At 41.9% G+C, this 21,187-nt stretch overlaps 1 protein-coding gene across 11 annotated transcripts in view; it reads right to left on the bottom strand.

Annotated features, from left to right (window-relative positions):
• The window catches only part of LOC116273149 (SAFB-like transcription modulator), a 55,760-nt gene extending 38,907 nt beyond the window's left edge, over nucleotides 1–16,853 (bottom strand). For all 11 annotated transcript variants that reach the window (XM_031662102.1, XM_031662104.1, XM_031662103.1 and 8 more), the window contains exons 1-2: nucleotides 15,956–16,853; nucleotides 14,913–15,000 (exon numbers count right to left, since the gene is read on the bottom strand). In XM_031662102.1, the coding sequence (XP_031517962.1) occupies nucleotides 14,913–15,000; nucleotides 15,956–16,117 (250 nt within the window). In that variant the 5' untranslated portion in view covers nucleotides 16,118–16,853. The remainder of the gene's footprint in view (nucleotides 1–14,912; nucleotides 15,001–15,955) is intronic.
• Nucleotides 16,854–21,187: the final 4,334 nt, after the last annotated feature.

Here is a 21,187-nt window from a genome sequence, read left to right as displayed (position 1 = left end):
TGCAGAAATTAAGGCAAAGTGAAAACTGTTAATAGCTTTCAGACAAACTACAGACCTTCTTTGCCCATCTTCAAAACTTTGCAAACTGGTAGTTAGAATTTTTTTTTTTTAAGAATAATTATTTATTCTTGAGACAGAGTCTCACTCTGTTGCCTAGGCTGGAGTGCAATGGCACAATCTTGGCTCACTGTAACCTCCCCCTCCCGGGTTCAAGAGATTCTCCTACCTCAGCCTCCCAAGTAGCTGGAATTACAGGCACAAGGCACCATGCCTGGCTAATTTTTGTATTTTTAGTAGAGACAGATGGAGTTTCACCACATTGGCCAGGCTGGTTTCGAACTCCTGACCTCAAGTGATCTGCCCGCCTCGGCCTCCCAAAGTGCTAGGATTTACAGGCATTAAGCCATTGCGCCCAGCTAGTAGTTGGAACTTTAAAAACGCTTTCCACATTTAAAAAAAAAAAAGTTTTCCACAGAGGCAATGCTAAAAGTTTATTATGTTTTCAGGCTAGTCCACAAAATCCTAGTTAAAAATCCTTGGTGTACTAGAAATGTCATTAAAAAACACATCTTCTGGAACTTTACTGTTAAAATTTTTTTTTTCCCCATTTCTTTTGAAACATGAATGGATGTTCTTTCCTAGGGCCAATGAATGAACTTTTTTCCCTTTGCCTATAACCGGCACAGAGAGTGCTACTACCTAGTTTAAGCTTCAGTAATCAGGGTAGAGGTTTAGCTGTTGGGATAAATATTTTAAAAGTTAGTATATCTGCATTTCCCTAGTCTCCTCGGTAGCGCCTATCTGTCATCTACTCCCAACTGTAAGTCATTTCCACGAATGAGTGGTAAAAGGGAAAATGCTATGCTAGTCCTTCCAAGTATGCAAAAAACAAGATTAGGAGTGGGGATTTTTCTTTTACTCAATTGGCAGCTGAAGGCTTGTGAGAACCAAATAAGAAATGAGGTGTGGCGCTTGGTGTTGTGCTAACTTCCTATTTACAATGTTGATGTTTGCATTTTGGGGCAAACAACTTTTTGGTTTAACTTTCTGGTTTACTGTTACCTTTGTAGATTAATGCTTTGCATATAAATTTATAATTACTGTCATCATTCTCTTTATCACTAAACTTAATTTGTACATGAGAATTTCACATGAAAACAAGTCTATCTGATTACGTTGCCCTAAAGTCTAAAATTAGAAGTTACTAAAAGGGCAATCACTAAGAAAAGTCTGTTCATCTGAAAGTATTAATCTATTTAAGAAAGACAAAAAATTAAAGATGTTCTTTTCCTGAAAAAGAAAACTACTAATTTTTTTTTTTTTTTTTGAGACAGGGTCTTGCTCTGTTGCCCAGGCTGGAGTGCAGTGGCACGATCTCAGCTCACTGCAACCTCTGCCTCCTGAGTTCAAGCGATTCTCCTGCCTCAGCCTCCCAAGTAGCTGGGACTACAGGCACATGCTACCATGCCCAGCTAATGTTTTATATTTTTAGTAGAGATGGGGTTTCACCGTGTTAGCCAAGATAGTCTCGATCTCCTGACCTTAGGTGATCCACCCACCTTGGCCTCCCAAAGTGCTGGGATAACAGGCGTGAGCCACCACACCCAGCTAATTAAATTCTTCTATTACATTTAGAGAAAGTTCCATAATACAAAAACCTTAAAGAGGCTACTTTTTAGGAGAAAAAAAAGCTCTTTTAAAATATCAAATCCTGCTGGAAGCAGTGGCTTATGTCTGTAATCCCAGCACTTTGGGAGGCTGAGGTGGGAGAAGCGCTTGAGTCCATGAGTTGAGACCAGCCCAGGCAACACAGTGAGATCCCTATCTCTTCAAAAAAAAAAAAAATTTTTTTTTTAGACACAGCTGGGTGTAGTGGTGTATGCCGGTAGTCCCAGCTATTCAGGAGGCTGAGGTGGGAGGACTGCTTGAACCCAGGAGGTGGCAGGATTGCTTGAACCCAGGAGGGCAAGGCTGCAGTGAGCTGTAATTATACCAACCACTGCACTCCAGCCTGGGCAAAAGAGCAAGACCCTGTCTCAGAAGCAAAATAAACCAAAACATCAAATCCTCTCCCATACCCACTCACCACCAAACAGCCTATAGAGGAGAACTTTCGGGGGAACTCCTTTAGATCATTTACAAATGCTATTTATTCCTTATAATCACAAACTGCCTTACAATTTGCAAAGCACTTAAAAAAAATTTCAGTTGATTTGTCCAGGCACCCTATGATGGTACATGGGTCCATTATCACAATTTTACAAAAGAGAAAATGAGCCTGAGAGGTTAAATACCTTGCCTAAAACTTGAAAATGGTGCTGTCAGAACTGAAGCCAGGATTTCTCACGACTGATCTTGAATTCCTGCCACTATATTTTATTATGACCTGTATAGAACACATTATTCTAATAAGGAGTGGTGAATTAATTCAATTTAATTATCTTTGAGGCCAGATGCAGTAGCTCATGCCCGTATACCCAACACTTTGGGAGGGTGGGGAGGGCAGATCACTCGAAGCCTGGAGTTCGAGAGCAGCCTGACCAACTAGCAAAACCCCATCTCTACTACAAAATACAAAAAAGTAGCTGGGCATGGTGGTGCATGCCTGTAATCCCAGTTACTTGGGAGGCTGAGGCACTGGGTTCAATCACTTGAACCGGGGAGGTGGAGGTTGCAGTAAGCTGAGATCGCCCTACTGCACTCATGCCTTAGAGACAGAGTGACACTGTCTTAAAAGTAAAATAAATAAATAAGGCCGGGCACAGCGGCTCATGCCTGTAATCTTAGCACTTTGGGAGGCTGAGGTAGGTGGATCACCTGAGGTAAGGAGTTTGAGACCAGCCTGGCCAACACAGTGAAACCCCATCTCTACTAAAAATATAAAATTAGCCGGACATGGTGGCACATGCCTGTAATCCCAGCTAATCGGGAGGCTGAGGCAGGAGAATCACCTGAACCCGGGAGGTGGAGGCTGCAGTGAGCCAAGATTGCAACACAGCACTCCAGCCTGGGCAACAGAACAAGACTCTGTGTCAAAATAAATAAATAAATAAATAAATTAAAATGTTCTGAATGTTCTGGCTGGGCATCGTGGCTCACGCCTGTAATCCCAACACTTTGGGAGGCAGAGGTGGGCAGATCACGTGAGGTCAGGAGCTCGAGACCAGCCTGGCCAACATGGTGAAACCCGTTCTCTACTAAAAACACAAAAATTAGCCAGGCGGGGTGATGGGCAACTGTAATCCCAGCTACTTGGGAGGCTGAGGCAGGAGAATCATTTGCACCCAGGAGGCAGAGGTTGCAGTGAGCCGAGACTGCACCAGTGCACTCCAGCCTGGGTGACAGAGCAAGACTCCATCTCAAAAAAATACAAAATAAAAAATTTTTTAAATAAAAGTATTATATTTGAAATGGCAGTCCTCAGCATAATGACAAATTACATACTATGCACACTCTGTATCGAATTTCACTTCTTTTAGTAATAACAGGAAAATCAAATTACACTTCAGCAACAAAAACAGCAGTCATTACTACTGAAGTGGCATCTATGGTCCAGGTACTAGGATAAATACTTCACATGCATTTATGTACTTGTATTTTAAAATTTTATCCTCACAACTACTCTGAAACAATTATGCCCCTTTTACAAAAGAGAAACTAACTCTGAAAAATTAGATTACAAAGCTAGTAAGTGGCAGTGCTTCAATTTAAACGCAGCCCAATTTCCATTCCTCAAAACCATTAGATCTTTGAGGAGCTACAATATGCCAGTTGTTTAAAATATTATCTCTGTTAGTGTAAACAGAAGCTCCAAAATCCACATGTATAAAATTTTAAAATGTGAGACTCGCCCGATGACTATGACGCATGGGCAACAAGAGGCAGCGCTGGGGTATGTAAAAATGGTCTAACTTTGCTGTCCCATACTATTTCCAACAGCAGTTAAAGTACAATCACACTGGACATTTAATGTTTCAGCTTGTAATCTTAAAAGCCATTAGGACAACATTGTCAAACAGTGATGAAACTGCAGTAACAACCTGATAGATACATAATATTCAAGAAAACTGAAATCTTACATTAGCTTTGCACTGCTTTCATAATTTGTAACTTTTGGCTTGTTTTACACATAGTAAATTAGAAACTATATTGTAACTTCTTTCCTTTTTTTTTTTTTTTTGAGACAGGCTCTCACTCTGTCATGCAGGCTGAAGTGCAATGGCATGATCTCCACTCACTGCAACCTCCGCCTCCCAGGTTCAAGCAATTCTCATGCCTCAGCCTCACAAGGAGCTGGGATTACAGGTGCATGCCACCACACCCAGCTAATTTTTGTATTTTTAGTAAAGACAGGGTTTCAGCATGTTGACCAGGCTGGTCTCGAACTCCTGACACCAGTCGACTATATTGTAATTTCTTATTTTGTAAAAAAACACTTCCCCCTCCGTATTTTAAAATGAGTTTAAAATATAACTCATTTTAAAAAGCTATAATGTTGCCAGGCGAGGTGGCTCACGCCTGTAATCCCAGCACTTTGGAAGGCCGAGGCGGGGGGATCACTTGAGGTCAGGAGTTTGAGACTAGCCTGGCCAACATAGTGAAACCCTATCGCTACTAAAAACACAAAAAAGTAGCCAGGTGCGGTGGCTCATGGTTGTAATCCCAGCTATTTGGGAGGCTGAGGCCTCCCAAAAGCTAGAATTGTTTGAACCCGGGAGGTGGAGGTTGCAGTGAGCCGAGATCATGCCACTCTGCCTCAAAAAAAAAAAAAAAGAAAAGGCTATAACGTTTATCAGCCAGCTCAGAACCTAGTACAACACTATATATATGTATATAATATAGAATATGTATAATATAATGTGTATGTAATATATATGTACAATATATTATATATTACATTAATTATTATATACATATAACATATTATACATATTATATATAAATATATACATATATAAAATAAATACAAAAATATATAATATAAAACCAGCCAATATTCAAGCATTATATCTTTTCTTTTTTCTTTTTTTCTGAGATGGAGTCTGACTCTGTAATCCAGGCTGGAGTGCAGTGGTGTGATCCTAACTCACTGCCACCTCCATCTCCTGGGTTCAAGCGATTCTCCCACTTCAGCCTCCCAAGTAGCTGGGATTACAGGCACATGCCGCCACCACGTCCAGCTAATTTTTGTATTCTTAGTAGAGACGGGGTTTCACCAAGTTGGCCAGGCTGGTCTCGAACTCCTGACCTCAGGTTAGCCACCCGCCTCAGCCTCCCAAAGTGCTGGGATTACAGGGGTGAGCCACTGCACCCAGCCGCATTATATATTTTCTGACTGATAATGGAGTAAATCCTATGCTGGACACTAATGGAAAACAGGTCGGGCATGGTGGCTCGAAATTGTAATCTCAAACCCTTTGGGAGGCCAAGGCATTGGCCTCCATCAGGTAAAGGCATCATTACCTGAGGTCAGAAGTTCGAGACTAGCATGGACAACACGGTGGAGTCCCATATCTACAAAAAACACACAAACTGGCCAGGTGTGGTGGTGTGCACCTGCCATCCCAGCTACTAGGTGGGCTGATGTGGGAGGATCCCTTAAGCCCAGGAGGTCAAGAATGCAGTGAACCAAGATTGCGCCACCACTCCATTTCAATCTGGGTGACAGAGCGAGACTCCTCAAAAATAAAGAAATAGATAATCTCTAAAAGTTAAAAATAAGAAAACAAGGTCTAGATTTCTATTTGGCCCAGCTGGGAGAAAGGGATGACATGGCAGTTCAACTAACTTCGTGTATAACCCCATCCTGTCAGTACATCCTGTCACTACATCTGCAGGTCCCTAACTTTTGTAATATCAAACATGAGAAAGAATTTTAAAGACCAAATCGTCCTTAAATTCCAACAAGCAGCACTATCTTCAGCACATTTTTGTACAGTCAAGTAACCATTTATATCTGTCCCATTTAAACCTTTGCTATCAAAGCTCCTGCAGCAAATCAACTAAACAGTTTCACCTCTTTTGTCCTACAGGGAATCTAGCAACTGCCACAAAACTGTGAAAGTGGCATGACCAGGATGAAGGAACTAACTGAAAGTATAAGACAGATTGAAGCCAAACTTTTTTTTTTTTGGATACACTGTCTCGCTCTTCTTGCCCAGGCTGGAGTGCAGTGCAGTGGCGTGATCTTGGCTCACTGCAACCTCTGCCTTCCGAGTTCAAGCAATTCTCCTGACTCAGCCTCCTGAGTAGCTGGGATTACAGCCTCATCCCACCACACCCAGCTAATTTTTGTATTTTTAATACAGACAGGGTTTCATCACATTGGCCAGGCTGGTCTCGAACTCCTGGTCTCAAGTGATCCACCAGCCTCGGCCTCCCAAGGTGCTGGGATTAGAGGCGTGTGAGCCACCACGCTCAGCCTGAAGCCAAACTTTTATGCTTTGAGGAAAAAACTACAAAATAAATTGGGCAGTAAACATAATCTGAATAACAAAATAAGCAAAATTAACCTATCACATCCTAAACTATCACAGTAGTAACATGGCTATTTTGAAATTACAAAAAAAAAAAAAAAAAAAAAACAACCTAAAATATTATTTGCATGATTTTAGGGTCTAAAGTAAAATGGCAAAGTAAAAATGTATATACAAGAGAAACACAAGACTATAAACATTTATGCAGCATAAATTTGTATAGGTCCAAAAATTCTCAATGAAACCCTCTGAGATATGTTCCAGAATTCACAATTTTCAGATTTTAGAAGAGTAAAATGTTGCATATACTATTTATTAAGTTAAACCTCCCAGTGGCTTCTGGAACAGTATTTCACATTCACAGAAACATTTTGTGCAAGGAAATGTATGCAGATTCACATCAAATGGGATACATTAAGACTACAAATAACTTTGCCACCAAACTTAAGAAAAAACTTTCAGTTTTCAGAACTTTTTGTATTTGAGAATTCTGAACAAAGAATTTTGGATCATAAATTGGCTTTCTCCTCCAAAGGCAAATTGGTTTTTATAAGGGTTTGCAATTTTCTTTTTCCTCCAAAGGCAAACTGGTCCTTATAAAGGTTTGCAATTTTCCTTTTTAAGTACCTCCCAAACAAAAACAAATCCCACTTAACAATGAGTTTTTTTTCTTTGAGACAAGGTCTCGCTCTATCGCCCAGGCTGGAGTGCAGTGGCAGTCATGGTTCACTGCAGCCTCAACCTCCTGGGTCCAAGCAATCTTCCTGCCTTGGCCTCCCAAAGTGCTGGGATTACAGGCGTGAGCCACTGCGCCCAGCCCAAGGAAATTTTAAAATCATTTTGCCAAAATACTTTATGGCTGAGTAACTTTTCCCCTTAAACATCCACAAAAAAAAAAAAAAAAAAAAAAAAAAAAAAAAAAAAAAAAAAAAAAGCTTAGTTATAAAATTTCTGCTGGAAGGGAGGGGAAGATTAAGAAGATATGCCAAACTGAAATGTTTCCAACAACAACCTCTCCTCAGTTGCATGGAGTATCTTAAAACAATCACAGGCCATGCCTTGAATTGTCTGCAAGTGTTTTAGCTTCTCTTCTATTAAACTGACATTTTACCAATAAAATCATTTTTCTGAAAGGCCTTGTACATTGTCTTAAACACAACAGTCATACAATACGTCACTTTGGGTTTTTCGTTTTTGTTTTCGTGGCAGGGTCTTACTCTATTGCCCAGGCTGGAGTGCAGTGGTGCCATCTCAGCTCACTGCAACCTCTGCATCCTGGGTTCAAGTGACTCTCCTGCCTCAGCCTCCTGAGTAGGTAGCCCAACACCACGCCCAGCTAGTTTTTGTATTTTTAGTAGAGATGGGGTTTCACCATGTTGGCCATGCTGGTCTCGAACTCCTGACCTCAAGTGATCCACCCGCCTCGGCCTCCCAAAGTGCTGGGATTACAAGCGTGAGCCATCCCACCTGGCCCAATAGGTCACTTTGAAAAATTACTACAAAGATAATTCACATTCATTGTAATAAACCTTGAATATGCCAAAGGTGTATTTTTCAAATCTCTTACATTTATTATCTAAAGATGAACAGAATAAACATTTCTGGCACACTCCTTCAGGCAGTTGTGCCTACAAACATAAGACTGTCAAAGGTAATTTAACTGGGTTCTTAATGAGTTACCTTTCTACTCTACCAGTAAAAAGAAAATAGTCCTGCCTAACTCTCAGCACCGTTGTGAGAATCAAATAAAGCAATGCAGAAGTTTTTCGAAAACTGAAAAGTATATAAAACAATCTAGAAACTGAGTAGCAGAGAGATGAATAAAAATGATGCTAATTTTCAAGCTTTAGTTTAGATTAGTCAGTAGTTCTTAACTCCAGGTGTACGTAAGAATCACCTGGGGAGCTTTTAGAAAATACATACTGATGCCTGGGCCCCCAACATAACAACCCAAACCAACTCTATGGGGAGTGAAAGCCTGCTTTCTGTATTTTTTAAAACTCAAATCACTAATGCAGGTGCAGATCATGAGCCACAAAGATAAGTGAATCTATCTATAGAAGCTGTTAAGAAGAATACAGACGGAAGGTTATTGTGTTTTGATTCTCCAGACTACAGAAATATTTAAATTCTATCTACCTTCAACAAAACACCATGTATGGTGTGAATCTATTTTAGTTGTTAAAAAGGGGGGGGGAACCCTTAAACATAAACCTCCTGTAAGTACTTGCACACATACCTACACAACTTAGATCAACGTGTGGTAATATGAAATGTACTTTATGTGGCTGATTACTGCATTAGATTGAAACAATTTTTAGAAAGCTTTACAGAGTAAACACGTACTTGATTATAAATATTATGTATGTATATCATATGTAAAATGTTACATATGATAAATTCAGGGTGGTGGGATTATGGGTAATCTTCACTTTCTACTTTTCTGGATTACCTATATATTTTTTTTTTTTTTTTGAGACAGGGTCTTGCTCCATCACCCAGGCTGGAGTGCAGTGGCACCATTTTTGGCTCACTGCAACCTCCTCCTCCCAGGTTCAAGTGATTCTCCTGCCTCAGCCTCCCAAGTAGCTGGGATTACAGGCACATGCCACCACACCCGGCTAATTTTTGTATTTTTACTAGAGAGGGGGTTTCACCATGTTGGCCAGGCTGATCTCAAACTCCTGACCTCGTGGTCCGCCCACCTGGGCCTCCCAAAGTGCTGGGATTACAGATGTGAGCCACCGCGCCTGGCCAAATGTAGGTTTTAATGGCTCTGAAAAAAGGGCTAATTTTGTGAAATGAAAATGACATATACAATCTCTGAGGTTGGACAATATTCCAGCAAAGGTTCAGAGGCTTTTCAGCACAGCATCAATGTGGTAAAGAATAAAAGGACAATGTAATGATTTATGTGTTCTAAAAGTAAGTATACTTTACATATCAATGTGTAAGGAGAAGCCATTAGTGCTCCTCAGAGGCACCTTAAAAAAAAAAAAGATAAAAACTATTAATCCCTGATGTACCTGCTTCTTACAAAGAAATATGCAATTAAAATAGGCACCAAAAGAGATATTTCTTTTTTTTTTTTTTTTTTGAGACCGAGTTTTGCTCTTGTTGCCCAAGCTGGAGTGCAATGGCGCGATCTTAGCTCACTGCAACTTCTGCTCCTGGGTTCAAGAGATTCTCCTGCCTTGGCCTCCCGGAGTAGCTGGGATCACAGCCACATGCCCAGCTAATTTTTTGTATTTTTAGTAAAAACAGGGTTTCACCATGTTAGCCAGTCTGGTCTCAAACTCCTGACATCAGGTGATCCGCCCACCTCAGCCTCCCAAAGTGCTGGGATTACAGGCGTAAGCCACGGCACCCAGCCCAAAAGAGATATTTCTAAAAGCAGTTAAGAAAGCCCCAAAAAGGCCCTCAGTATTCATTCAACAAATATTTTTTGAGCAGTTATTATGTGCCATGCTCTACACTAGGCATTACAGACAGAGGTGAATGAAAAACTACGTCCCAGCTTTCACAGAGCTTTCAGCCTTCGGGTGCCTAAGAAATATCTATAACAATTATATGCCCAAAGTCCTCCTCAATGCCACAGTTCTGATTAAAGTGTCCCTTAACATCTGAACATACTACAGCTGGAGGGAAAAAAAAGCTAATTACAGTACACTATGTTACTATGTTATATGAAATGTGCTTTATATGGCTGATTACTACATTTAATTGACATAAGTTTTAGAAAGCTTTACAGAGTAAACATGTAATTATAAATACGTAGTCTGTGGTATTTTCCACAAAAAATCAGACATTAGATGTTTGGCCAAACCTATAACCTCAAAATATACTTGTTTCTATAGGAGAAAAATCAGCTTTTACACAGCATTTTTAGTCTTTTTGAAGTCGCCAGGTATTGCAATTAAGTTTTCACGTCGGTAAGTACTGCAGTACACACGTTCTAAATCCTGTACTGATTAACCACATCACTTTTGCTGAAGTTAATTGGTGACTTTAGAGGTTGAAAATCTAAAAGAAAAGGATATGCCAGTGTCAGGTAAACCAAAAGTCTTTAAATCTATAATCTCTAAAACAACCTAATGAGAAGTTAGCTCTACCTGTTTAGCTACTTTTTAAACACACACCCAATTAATGTAACCGTAAACTTCAATGGGTGAAGCTTTCTTCTAAGTTACCTATTTAAAAGTTCATAACAGAGTGTGAAAAGACTCAATAAAGCTATTCTAAGATACAAACGTCCACTCTATTAACTACATCTAAAGGAATTTTATAAATATGTTGTTATAAATGTCAGAGCCCACTATAACATTATCAACATTGTTTGTGCTTGTAATAGCTGCATTTAAAAAGTATTCTAGGAGAAACTTAAAAATGTAGGTTCCTTTCCCTCTAACCTCTCTAAATACAATCATTTTAACATACCTTTTTAAAAGTTACCCTATAGTTATTTTATAGGAGATAAGCTTAATGTTTCACCAAAGTATTTTTTCCATACCCAGGAAGCTTCTCTCTTGTCATTTAACTTTTAATCACTACCTTAATATTGTCATAAGAATGATTTCTTTTCCTGACAAGCTATTATACATTATGTCTTGCTGATGTCCACATAATTACCTCTAAGTAATCCCCTTCTTGGCACTTTTCGTTTTCTAATAATTTGTGCTGAAGAAAAACTATACTGATTTCCTATGAGCTTACTTGTTGCTTCCTTAAACATCATTTTAGTTAAACAGAAAGAATTTTCTTCTCATTTTTGGCTATATAATTATTAAATTTCAGAACTAAAAGAGCCTTATAGGTGAACCAGTAAAATTTCCAGTTTTACAAAAGATAAAACAGGCTCATTGAAGGAAAAGTGGCATAACCAAGATGCAATTATTTCAAGGTAGATACCAGTAAGTAAAGCAAGATCTGGCAAAAGAATTGGATGTAGTAATTCAGCAACTTGACTGAAAAACTGACATCAGCCAAGCACAGTGGCTCACTTTGGGAGGCCGAGGTGGGAGGATTACCTGAGGTCGGGAGTTCGAGACCAGCCTGACCAACATGGAGAAATCCCTCTCTACTAAAAATACAAAATTAGCTGGGCGTGATGGCGCATGCCTGTAATCCCAGTTACTCGGGAGGCTGAGGCAGGAGAATCGCTTGAACCCAGGAGGCAGAGGTTGCAGTGAGCCGAGATTGCATCATTGCACTCCAGCCTGGGCGACAAGAGCGAAACTCCATTTCAAAAAAAAAAAAAAGGAAAACTGACATCACATTAAAACAATATTTAATATATCCTTGGTTTTAAAATCTGTTCATTATTGATATTTTAATAAGTTTCTCTATATAAATTTGGTTTCTAAAAGTTATTACTTAAACATCTTAATTCTTTTTTAAAATAGAGATAGGATCTCACTATGTTGCTCAGGCTGGTCTTCAACTCCTGGCCTCAAGCGATCCTCCCGCCTTGGCCTTTTGGGATTATAGGCATGAGCCACTGCGCCTGGCCTAAAATAATCTTATCACTGTGTAAACTGGCAGAGAAAACATCTCAAAGGCTAGAACTGAGTTGGTATGACGCATTTAAGCAAAACTGGCTCTAAAGATGATCAGTAGCGCTTGGAATTTGACACGAGCATTCTTTAACAAGTAAACTGGGTTCAAAATCTCTCATACTAAAAATAATAAAAATAAAATAATTGAATCAATAAGCATCTTTATTGTAAATTAATTCAAACTACGTTTGGAGGTGGAGATTTACATTATATTCTTTGTAATTCACAGGATTTTCATAACAATGATGGCCGGAATTCAAGGAGACAAGAGCTTTTTGTCATGCATCTCTTACAAGGAGGCCTGCTGCAGACAAATGATTAAACGTTACAACTTTTTTTTTTTTTTTTTTTGAGATGCACTCCTGCTCTATCGCTCATGCTGGAGTGCAGCGGTGTGACCTCGGCTCAATGTAATCTCCGCCTCCTGGGTTCAAGCGATTCTCCTGTCTCAGCCTCCTGAGCAGCTGGGACTACAGGCGCGTGCCACCACGCCCAGATATATACATATATACATATTTTTTGTATTTTTAGTAGAGACGAGGTTTCACCATGCTGGCCAGGCTGCTCTTGAACTCCCGACCGCAGGTGCTCCACCTGCCTTGGCCTTCAAAGTGCTGGGATTACAGGTGTGAGCCACTGCGCCCGGCCCCCAAATGTTACAACTTCTAACTGAATACCTTAGGACCTCTTAACATCAGAGTTATGGAATAAAATTCAAATATAACCCATACAAAGAAAAAAATTAACAAACATACTGATAAAAATAAATAATGTTTACTTATTTAAAATGTTGTGGTGGCACGTGCCTGTAGTCTCAGCTACCAGGGAGGCTAAGGTGGGAGGGATCACTTAAGCCCAAGAGTTTGAGGCTACAAAGAGCTATGATGGCACCACTGCACTCTAGCCTGGGCAACAGAGCAATACCCTATTAAAAATATATATACACACACACCCCTATATATTCATACCTATATATTTACCTGTATATCATATATATGATATATACCTGTATGTCATAAAATGTATTGAAAAAATCCTTAAAATTTTATATTGCTGAAATTATTTCTAATGGTGAGATAAATGATGTTCCCAGTCAAAACTGAAAAAGGGGCTGGGCACGGTGGCTCATGCCTGTAATCCCAGCACTTTGGGAGGCCAAGGCAGGCAGATCACCTGAGGTCGGGAGTTCGAGACCAGCGTAACTAACATGGAGAAACCCTGTCTCTACTAAAAATACAAAATTAGCCGGGTGTGGTGGCACCTGCCTGTAATCCCAGCTACTATGGAGGCCGAGGCAGGAGAATCGCTTGAACCTGGCAGGCGGAGGTTGCGGTGAGCCAAGATCATGCCATTGCACTCCAGCCTGGGCAACAAGAGCGAAACTCCATCCCCCCCAAAAAAAAAAAAACTGAGGAAAAAAAAACTGAAAAAGGGATATACACAGAAATTAAAAATAGATGAGAACAGAATAAATCATGTTTATTTTCAATGCTAAAATAATAGTCAACTCAAACAACCTGGGACTATGACAAAGCACAGCATGCTAGGTAAAAGATATGAATCAAAACCACTACAAGACACATGGTTAATTCCTGATATACTTATTTCTGAATTTTTATCATTTTCCATTTTGAAATAGCCTCTGGTTTGTTAGCAGTCTTCTCAGGACAAGCTTCTCTAAACACAGGAAAATGTATCTCTCAAAGTGATACACTGAGTCAGAGTTATCTTAAAAGCTACCTTTAAGATAACTTTTTTACTTCTCTAAACTGCATCTTCATCTCTCCCAGGGAATGCTTCTTAGCCCTTTTCAATTTCCTTTGGCACAAACAGGGGACTTTCCTAACCTAGGAAGACTCAAAATAGTGAGTCGTCCTCATCTCTGATACCCAGGTGTGCTTAAGATCAAAATTTAATATTCCCTTCTTTTCAAGATTAAACCATTTTATTTTAGTTGCAATCATTCAGTCGTTGGGAGTAACATTTGGATCACTTAAAGCAGTGAAGAAAATTAGATTACAAAAAATGCAGCAGCTGTCCATGACAAACTCTGCATGAAAATTGTAGGTAAGGACCAGAATACAGATATATCATGTCCACCCTCTGCCACTGTCCTTATAGGAGGGAGAAATTTGCAGTTATTCAAGTAAAGGTTTCACTCGCCAAGAAGCCTTAAAAAATACCTAAGTTCCATTCATACTGCAAAATGTTCATTTAAAACCACTTTTAGCTAGTCACTAAATCATTATATCCTGGAAATAAATATATTCTGCTCTAGCTTAAAAGTTACAAAAGAAGAATCTTTAACATCCCTATAATTTAAACCTTTTTAAAGCTAATTAATCATGGATTTTTCCCTCTACCTTGTTAGTATGATTGGTGAGGTCTTTTTGAATTTCACTAAAAATTAGGAGGTATAATGGCATAAATGCAAATTAAGTTCACCAAGTCAAACAAAGTACTAAACATAAAGGTTATAGAATTTTAATATACTAAAGAAAACAGCAAGGAGGCAAGGTGAAAGATTTGGTAGGAATTCCATCAATACTCTGCCAATTGTGGGGCAAGGTAGACATGTGTTAAACTGTATTTTATTCAGGTCTTCACACTATGAAGCATCATCACACAACTTGACTTTGTAATTTTTTTCGGAAGCAATAAAGAACTGTTCTCACTTTCTAATCAGCTTCAGCCGAATCTTAAGGGCTACAAGTCACCCAAAGCCTGGCAACAGTAACTTTTCTTCCTTGACCCAAGAAGGCAGAGTGCCAGAGGGAAATAGCAAAGAGTAGCACTATATAAACAGGGCAAGTGGCACAAGAGCAGAGGCAAGTTATATAACCAAAATATATTTTAAAATATGTTCATAACTCGTAACAACCTTTGCCTTTAGTTGGTTTCTTGTTTGGAGTATCAGTTGAAACAGTTAATTCAATATTATCTGGATCGCCTCCTTCCTCTTCAATAGCCTACATTAGAAAGAGAAGTTAATATGCTACACAATCTATCTAAACTTATTTTATAAAAACGAAATGAAAAAAAAATTTAGCAAATCTCAAGCCATTAGAATTGCCAGTTATTTCATAAACCGACTTCAAAAATGAGCAATTAAACTACACGAAAGAGTGAGAGAAACTTTCAGGGGGAGAAAAATCATTAGGTATCAAAATCGCAAGGAGTTTTAAATTCTACCATGTCAAGATAATTAAATATCACATCATACTGGCCAAAAATCTAAATATGTTATATTGCAGAAAAGTTGCTAGCTACTAAAGTAAATAACTAAAAAGAGTTTTCCTAGTTTCTGTAATGCAAACTTACTGCTACTCTACTACAATTCCAACGCTCACTCAAACCAGAAAGCTAATCAGGAATGAAAAAGTAATTATTGCGCTGATGCAAAAACTAAAAGCCTAGTGGAAAACAAAAACTCTCTCTGTCACCCACCCATCAACTCCCACTACCAATTCCCCCTCAAGATGGGGAAGAAACGGTTGGGCACAATTAAACGGTAACTTCGCAGAAGTCACCAAACTAACCATTCCCTCTGAGGCCAAGAAATGCACACGCTCACCATGGCTAAAGGCTGGAGACCGAGCGCCTCCCCGGTCTCCACGATCGCCCTTGGGAGGCCGCGCCGGCCGGCCGCAACCCTCGCAGGCTGGCGGGGACGTCCCGGGGAGGCGGAGGCACGCTAGGCTGCTGTGGCCGGTCCCTCGCAGGCCCGGCCCGGGGCGCGGGGGCAGGGGCACCGCGTAAGGGTCCCCGTCCTCCACGCTCGCGGGAGCCGCCCCGGGCCTCCCTACCATGCTGCCCCGCAGGTCCCAGCTGCTGCGGGCGGCCGGAGGCTGCGGCGGAAGCGGGGCGCCGAGGCGCGGCCTAAGCTCTCCTCCCCGGTCCTTCCCAGTCCTCGCCGGGCCTCACCTGCTTGAGTCGGGAGATGAGCACGGTCTTGACTCCGGTGATGTCTAAGTTCCGCCGCTTCAGCTCGGACTTCAGATCGATGACCCGCAGATCGGTGATCTTTTTACCTTCCGCCTGACCCGAGGCGGCCGAGGCTGCCACCGCACCGGTAGCGGCAGCCATCTTAGAAGAGCAGCGCGCTGCCGAGGCAGCGAGTGGGCTGCAGGGCGGCGGCAGCAGCGCCAACTTCCACCCAGGCCTCGGCGGCCGCCGGCGCCGCACAGCGCTGCGCACAATGAGCCGCTGGCCCCTCCCCCGGTCCGCCACCCTAGCGCAACCTGCAGCAGCAGCCAGCACCCGGATGACGGCCGCGCGTGCGCATTGGCTCAGGGACCAGCAGCGGCGCGTACGGTCGGGCGGGCGGCGGACACTTGGGCGGTGCGTTCCCTTGTGTGTACTGGGAGGTCAGGCACGTCCTATCGCAGCAACGTCTGCCGCGCCGCCGTTCCCTCGTCGCTTCGTTAGCCATTTTCTTGCAACTCCTGAGCCTTCAGCAACAACGATGTGTAGGCACTGAATGACAGTGCGCGCGTTACTCAACACAAACCGAGAAGGCGCGTGCGCGCGCTGAACCTCTCAGGGAAATACTTTATCAGTTCTGCTGAATAATCGAAAAATTGTCGCCGGTGTGCACCAACGAACTAGGTTCCCCGAGTTCCATTCAAAAGACCTCAAAGCAATTCTGGGACTGTTAGTGCAAAGAATAGGAAGGCCTGGCTTTTGACACATGTCTCATTGGCTGTTTCAGGAGAAAACATCATCGCCCTGCTGATGGCAGCTTAGTTTATTCTAGGGCTGCCCCTGCTCGCTTGAAAACAGGAAAACTTTCGTGTTGACCTCAGGTTTGCTATCCTCCCCGATAGACGTGATGGCTCCACACGAAATTGTTCAATGAATGAGAAAACTAGTTTATAAGTACTTGTTGCCGTTATCATATACTGTGTTCACTATTTTGCCCCTCAAAAGAATTGCGATTCGAGAACAGTGACCATCTTCTTATGGAGGATCGAGCTGTAGAAGTGAGTATATTTGTAATTTTGCATATTATTCATTGCTCAAAGTGAAAGCACTGATAGAATAAAACGATTCTATAAATTCCATGGGTGAGTATGATGCACAGTGCTATAGTGTGTTTCCTGGTTTTACAACTTAAATTCCTGAGATCCAGGCTCCTTTAGGTTACTTCTGGGTGGAAACTCCAAAAGGCCTAGACGTTATAAAAAAGATACCTGTCGGTAGTTGGTTCTTTTACGGTTTATAAGACACTGACATACAGTGGCTTATAAATCCTTCCCAACTCTGTAAGTGATAGAAATCTCCATGAGAAGCAGAAGAGATTAAATGACTTGCGTATTCACACCCAGCTGGGTATGTGGCAGAGCTGCAGCTCAAATCCCAGCCTCCTGATTCAAATGCATGCAATACCTGCAATGTGGTTTCACAGTAATGAGAAGTTTAGAATGCAAAGGTTCCTTAGAAATCTCTGGCCCATCACTTGAGGTCAGGAGTTCAAAACTCAAACTGGTCAGAGAAAAAACCCATTCTCTGCAAAAGTAAGAAATTGGCGGGTGTGGTGGTGGGCCTTGTAATCCCAGCTATTAGGAGACTGAGGCAGGAGAATCACTTGAACCGGGGAGGCAGGTGTTGCAGTGAGATCCAGTCACTGCCTCCAGCCTGGACAACAGGGCTGGCAACTGTCTCAAAAAAAAAAGCTGGGTGCTGTGGCTCAGAAAGCCTGTGTCAGCTGCACTTTTGGAGCCAAGGTGGGTGGATCACTAGAGGTCAGGAGTTTAAGACCAGCCTGGCCAACATGGTGAAACCCCATCTCTACTAAAATACAAAAAATTATCTGAGGCGTGGTGTACCAGCCTGTAATCAGCTATTTGGGAGGCTGAAGCAGAGATAAAGCAGACCTTGGGAGTAGAGGTTGCAGTGAGCTGAGATCAGCGCCATTGCACTCCAGCCTGGGCAACAGAGTAGACTCCATCTCAAAAAAAAAAGAAAAGAAAAAAGAAAAAAAATGTTCTGACCCAGTCCTCAAGATTGTAAGAGATTTACCTAGGGACTTACAGCTACACTCTCTCTTGTTTTTGTTTTTGTTTTATTTTTTTGGGAACAGGGTCTCACTGTGTCACCCCAGATTGGAGGGCAGTGGTGCATCATGGCTCACGCGGCCCTCAACCTCCCAGGCTCCAAGAGTGATCCTCCCCCTCAGCCTCCTGAATAACAGACTACGAAGCCCCTGCCACCCCACCTGGCTAATTTTGTATTTTTTTTGTAGAGATAGGGGTTTCACCACATTGTTGCCCAGTCTGGTCTCGAACTCCTGGGCAAGCAATCCCTTTCCCCTCAGCCTCTCCAAGTAGCATGCCAGCACACTCAGCTAATTTTTCTTTTTCTTTTCTCTTCTTTTTTTTTTGTAGAGACAGGGTCCTGCTATGTTGCCCAGGCTGGCCTCAAATTCCTGGGCTTAAGCTCTCCCTCCTGCCTCAGCCTCGAAGTACTGGGATTACAGTGACCATCTACCTAGCCCAAATAGGCACTAAACTTTTCCTACCTTGAAACATCTTCACTGGATAAAGCTATTTCCTATTGGCAATAGTTATATTACTGTGTACTTGTCTTAATGAAAGTGCATAAGCATATTAAATAGTGATGGGGAGATAAATCATATAGATGTCTCTCTGAAGATAGGGAAGATGTTTGACAAACATTTTGAAACTTTTAAAACATCAAAACCATAAAATAACAAGATAATGAGAAATTGCTGGGCCAAAAATTGAGAGAAGGCTGAAATCTAGAGAGACACCATTTGGAGTAAAAGAAGTTACTTGCTAATGCTGAAAGGCAGCAGGTGGGGTGAGCACCACTTTTGGGTGATTTAGGAGACAAAATTGGAGCCCAGAGTCTGCCAAAGGAACCTGATTTGCCATCCCAAACTTAGTTTTGTTGTTGTTTTGAAATTATTTTGTTTGTTTGTTTTTGAGATGAATTGCACAAGCTCTCAGGCTGGAGTGTCGTGGCCTAATCTCCAGCTCACTGCAACCTCACCTCCCAGCTTCAAGTGAGTCTCCTGCCTCAGCCTCCTGAGCAGCTGGGATTACAGGCATGAGCCACCACACCCAGCTAAATTTTTGTATATTTTTGTAGGGATGAGGTTTTCACCATGTTGGCCAGGCTGGTCTCGCCTCCTGACCTCGCTGAGGTCTCGAACTCCTGACCTCGAGGTACTCTGCCTGCCTCTCCAACCCCAAAGTGCTGGGATTACGAGAGCGTGAGGCAGCCTGGCCCCCAAGATTTTGAAACACTAAAGGACTGCTCTCTAGAAAGAAAACATGAACTTAAGTAAGAAAGCCTTGCATAGACTACCTTAAATCTTGATGTCATGCTAATGTCATGAAGTCATGTTCTAGACTATAACAGTGTCATATTATTGCCACTGCTACCTAGCAGAAGCAAATGTAAATTATCCTTGAAGGGAGATACAACACACATTACCTATGTTCACCAATTGCTTTTACAAATATTTTTTAAAGTTACAGTGTCTAGGAAGGCCAGCCACGGTGGCTCACGCCTGTAATCCCAGCACTTTGGGTGGCAGTGGGGAGGATCACCCTGGCGATCAGAAGTTCAAGACCAGCCTGACCAACATGGTGAAACCCGTCTCTCGGTGGCTCAGCCTGTAATCCCAGCACTTTGGGAGGCCGAGGCGAGTAGGATCACAAGGTCAGGGAATCGAGACCATCCTGGCCCCAACACGGTGAAGCGTCTCTACTAAAAAAATACAAGCTTGAGCGCAGTGAGGCGGGCCTGTAGTCCCAGCTACCGGGAGGCTGAGGCAGGAGAATGCGTGAACCGAGGGAGGCCGGGCTTACAGTGAGCTGAGATCCGGCCACTGCACTCCAGCCTGAAGCTGACAGAAGCGAGACTCGATCTCAAAAAAAAAAAAAAAAGAAACCCGTCTCTACTAAAAATACAAAAAGTAATAATAGATGTGGTGTACGTGCCTGTAATTCAGCTACTACTGGGGGAGGCTGAGACAGGAGAATAAACCTTGAACTCCAGGTGGCCAGAGGTTGCAGTGGAGTTGAGATTGCACCACTGCACTCCAGCCTGGGCAACAGAATGAGACTGCATCTAAATAAATAAATAAATAGAGTAAGTAAGTAAATATCTGCCCTTAAGGCCTTAGAATATAGAGGATTGGAGGCGGTATGCAGTGGCTCAAGCCTGTAATCCCAGCACTTTGGGAGGCCGAGGCGGGTGGGATCCGCGAGGTCAGGAGATCCCGAGACCATCCTGGCTAACACGGTGAAACCCCATCTCTACTAAAAAATACAAAAACTAGCGGGCCGAGGTGACAGGCGCCTGTAGTCCCAGCCTCGGAAGCTGAGGCAGGAGGAATGAAGTGAACCGGAGGGCTTGCAGTGAGCTGAGATCGGCCACTGCACTCCAGCCTCAGCTGACAAACAGAACTCTGTCTCAAAAAAAAAAAAAAGGATTGGAGAAGGGAAAGTAAGAATATCCAGCACAGAGTGAGGGACAGACAGAATTCAGAGAGAAATCCAAAATAATTGTAGTTGTGAAATTTCCAGAAAAGAAAGAGAATGGGGTCAAACCAATCTCTGAAGAAGTCATACATGATAATTTCACAAATTTAAGAAACCTATTGATCCATAGATTCAAGAAGTTCCACGAAGCCCAAGTAGGATACATTTTAAAATCATATATGACACATCATAGTGAAACTACAGAAGATCAAAGATAAAATCTTAAAGGAGGCATCGCCTTCATAGGAGCAAATATAAGATAAATGTTTACTTTTCTTTTTTTCTTTTTTTTTTTTTTTTTTTTGAGATGGAGTCTTGCTCTGTCACCCAGGCTGGAGTGCAGTGGCGCGATCTCGGCTCACTGCAACCTCCTCCTCCCGGGTTCAAGCGATTCTCCTGCCTCAGCCTCCGGAGTAGCGAGGACTACAGGTGTATGCCAACACACCTAGCTAATTTTTGTATTTTTAGTAGAGACAGGGTTTCACCATATTGGCCAGGATGGTCTCTATCTCTTGATCTCGTGATCTCGTTATCTCCTCGCCTCAGCCTTTCAAAGTGCTGGGATTACAGGCATGAACCACCATGCCTGGTCGAATGTTTACTTTTCTTTTCTTTCTTTTTTTTTTTTTTTTTTTTTTTTTTG

Source organism: Papio anubis, unplaced genomic scaffold (genome assembly GCF_008728515.1).
Source record: "Papio anubis isolate 15944 unplaced genomic scaffold, Panubis1.0 scaffold397, whole genome shotgun sequence".
Taxonomy (NCBI): Eukaryota; Metazoa; Chordata; class Mammalia; order Primates; family Cercopithecidae; genus Papio; species Papio anubis.
This window is presented reverse-complemented; position numbering and strand designations above follow the sequence as displayed.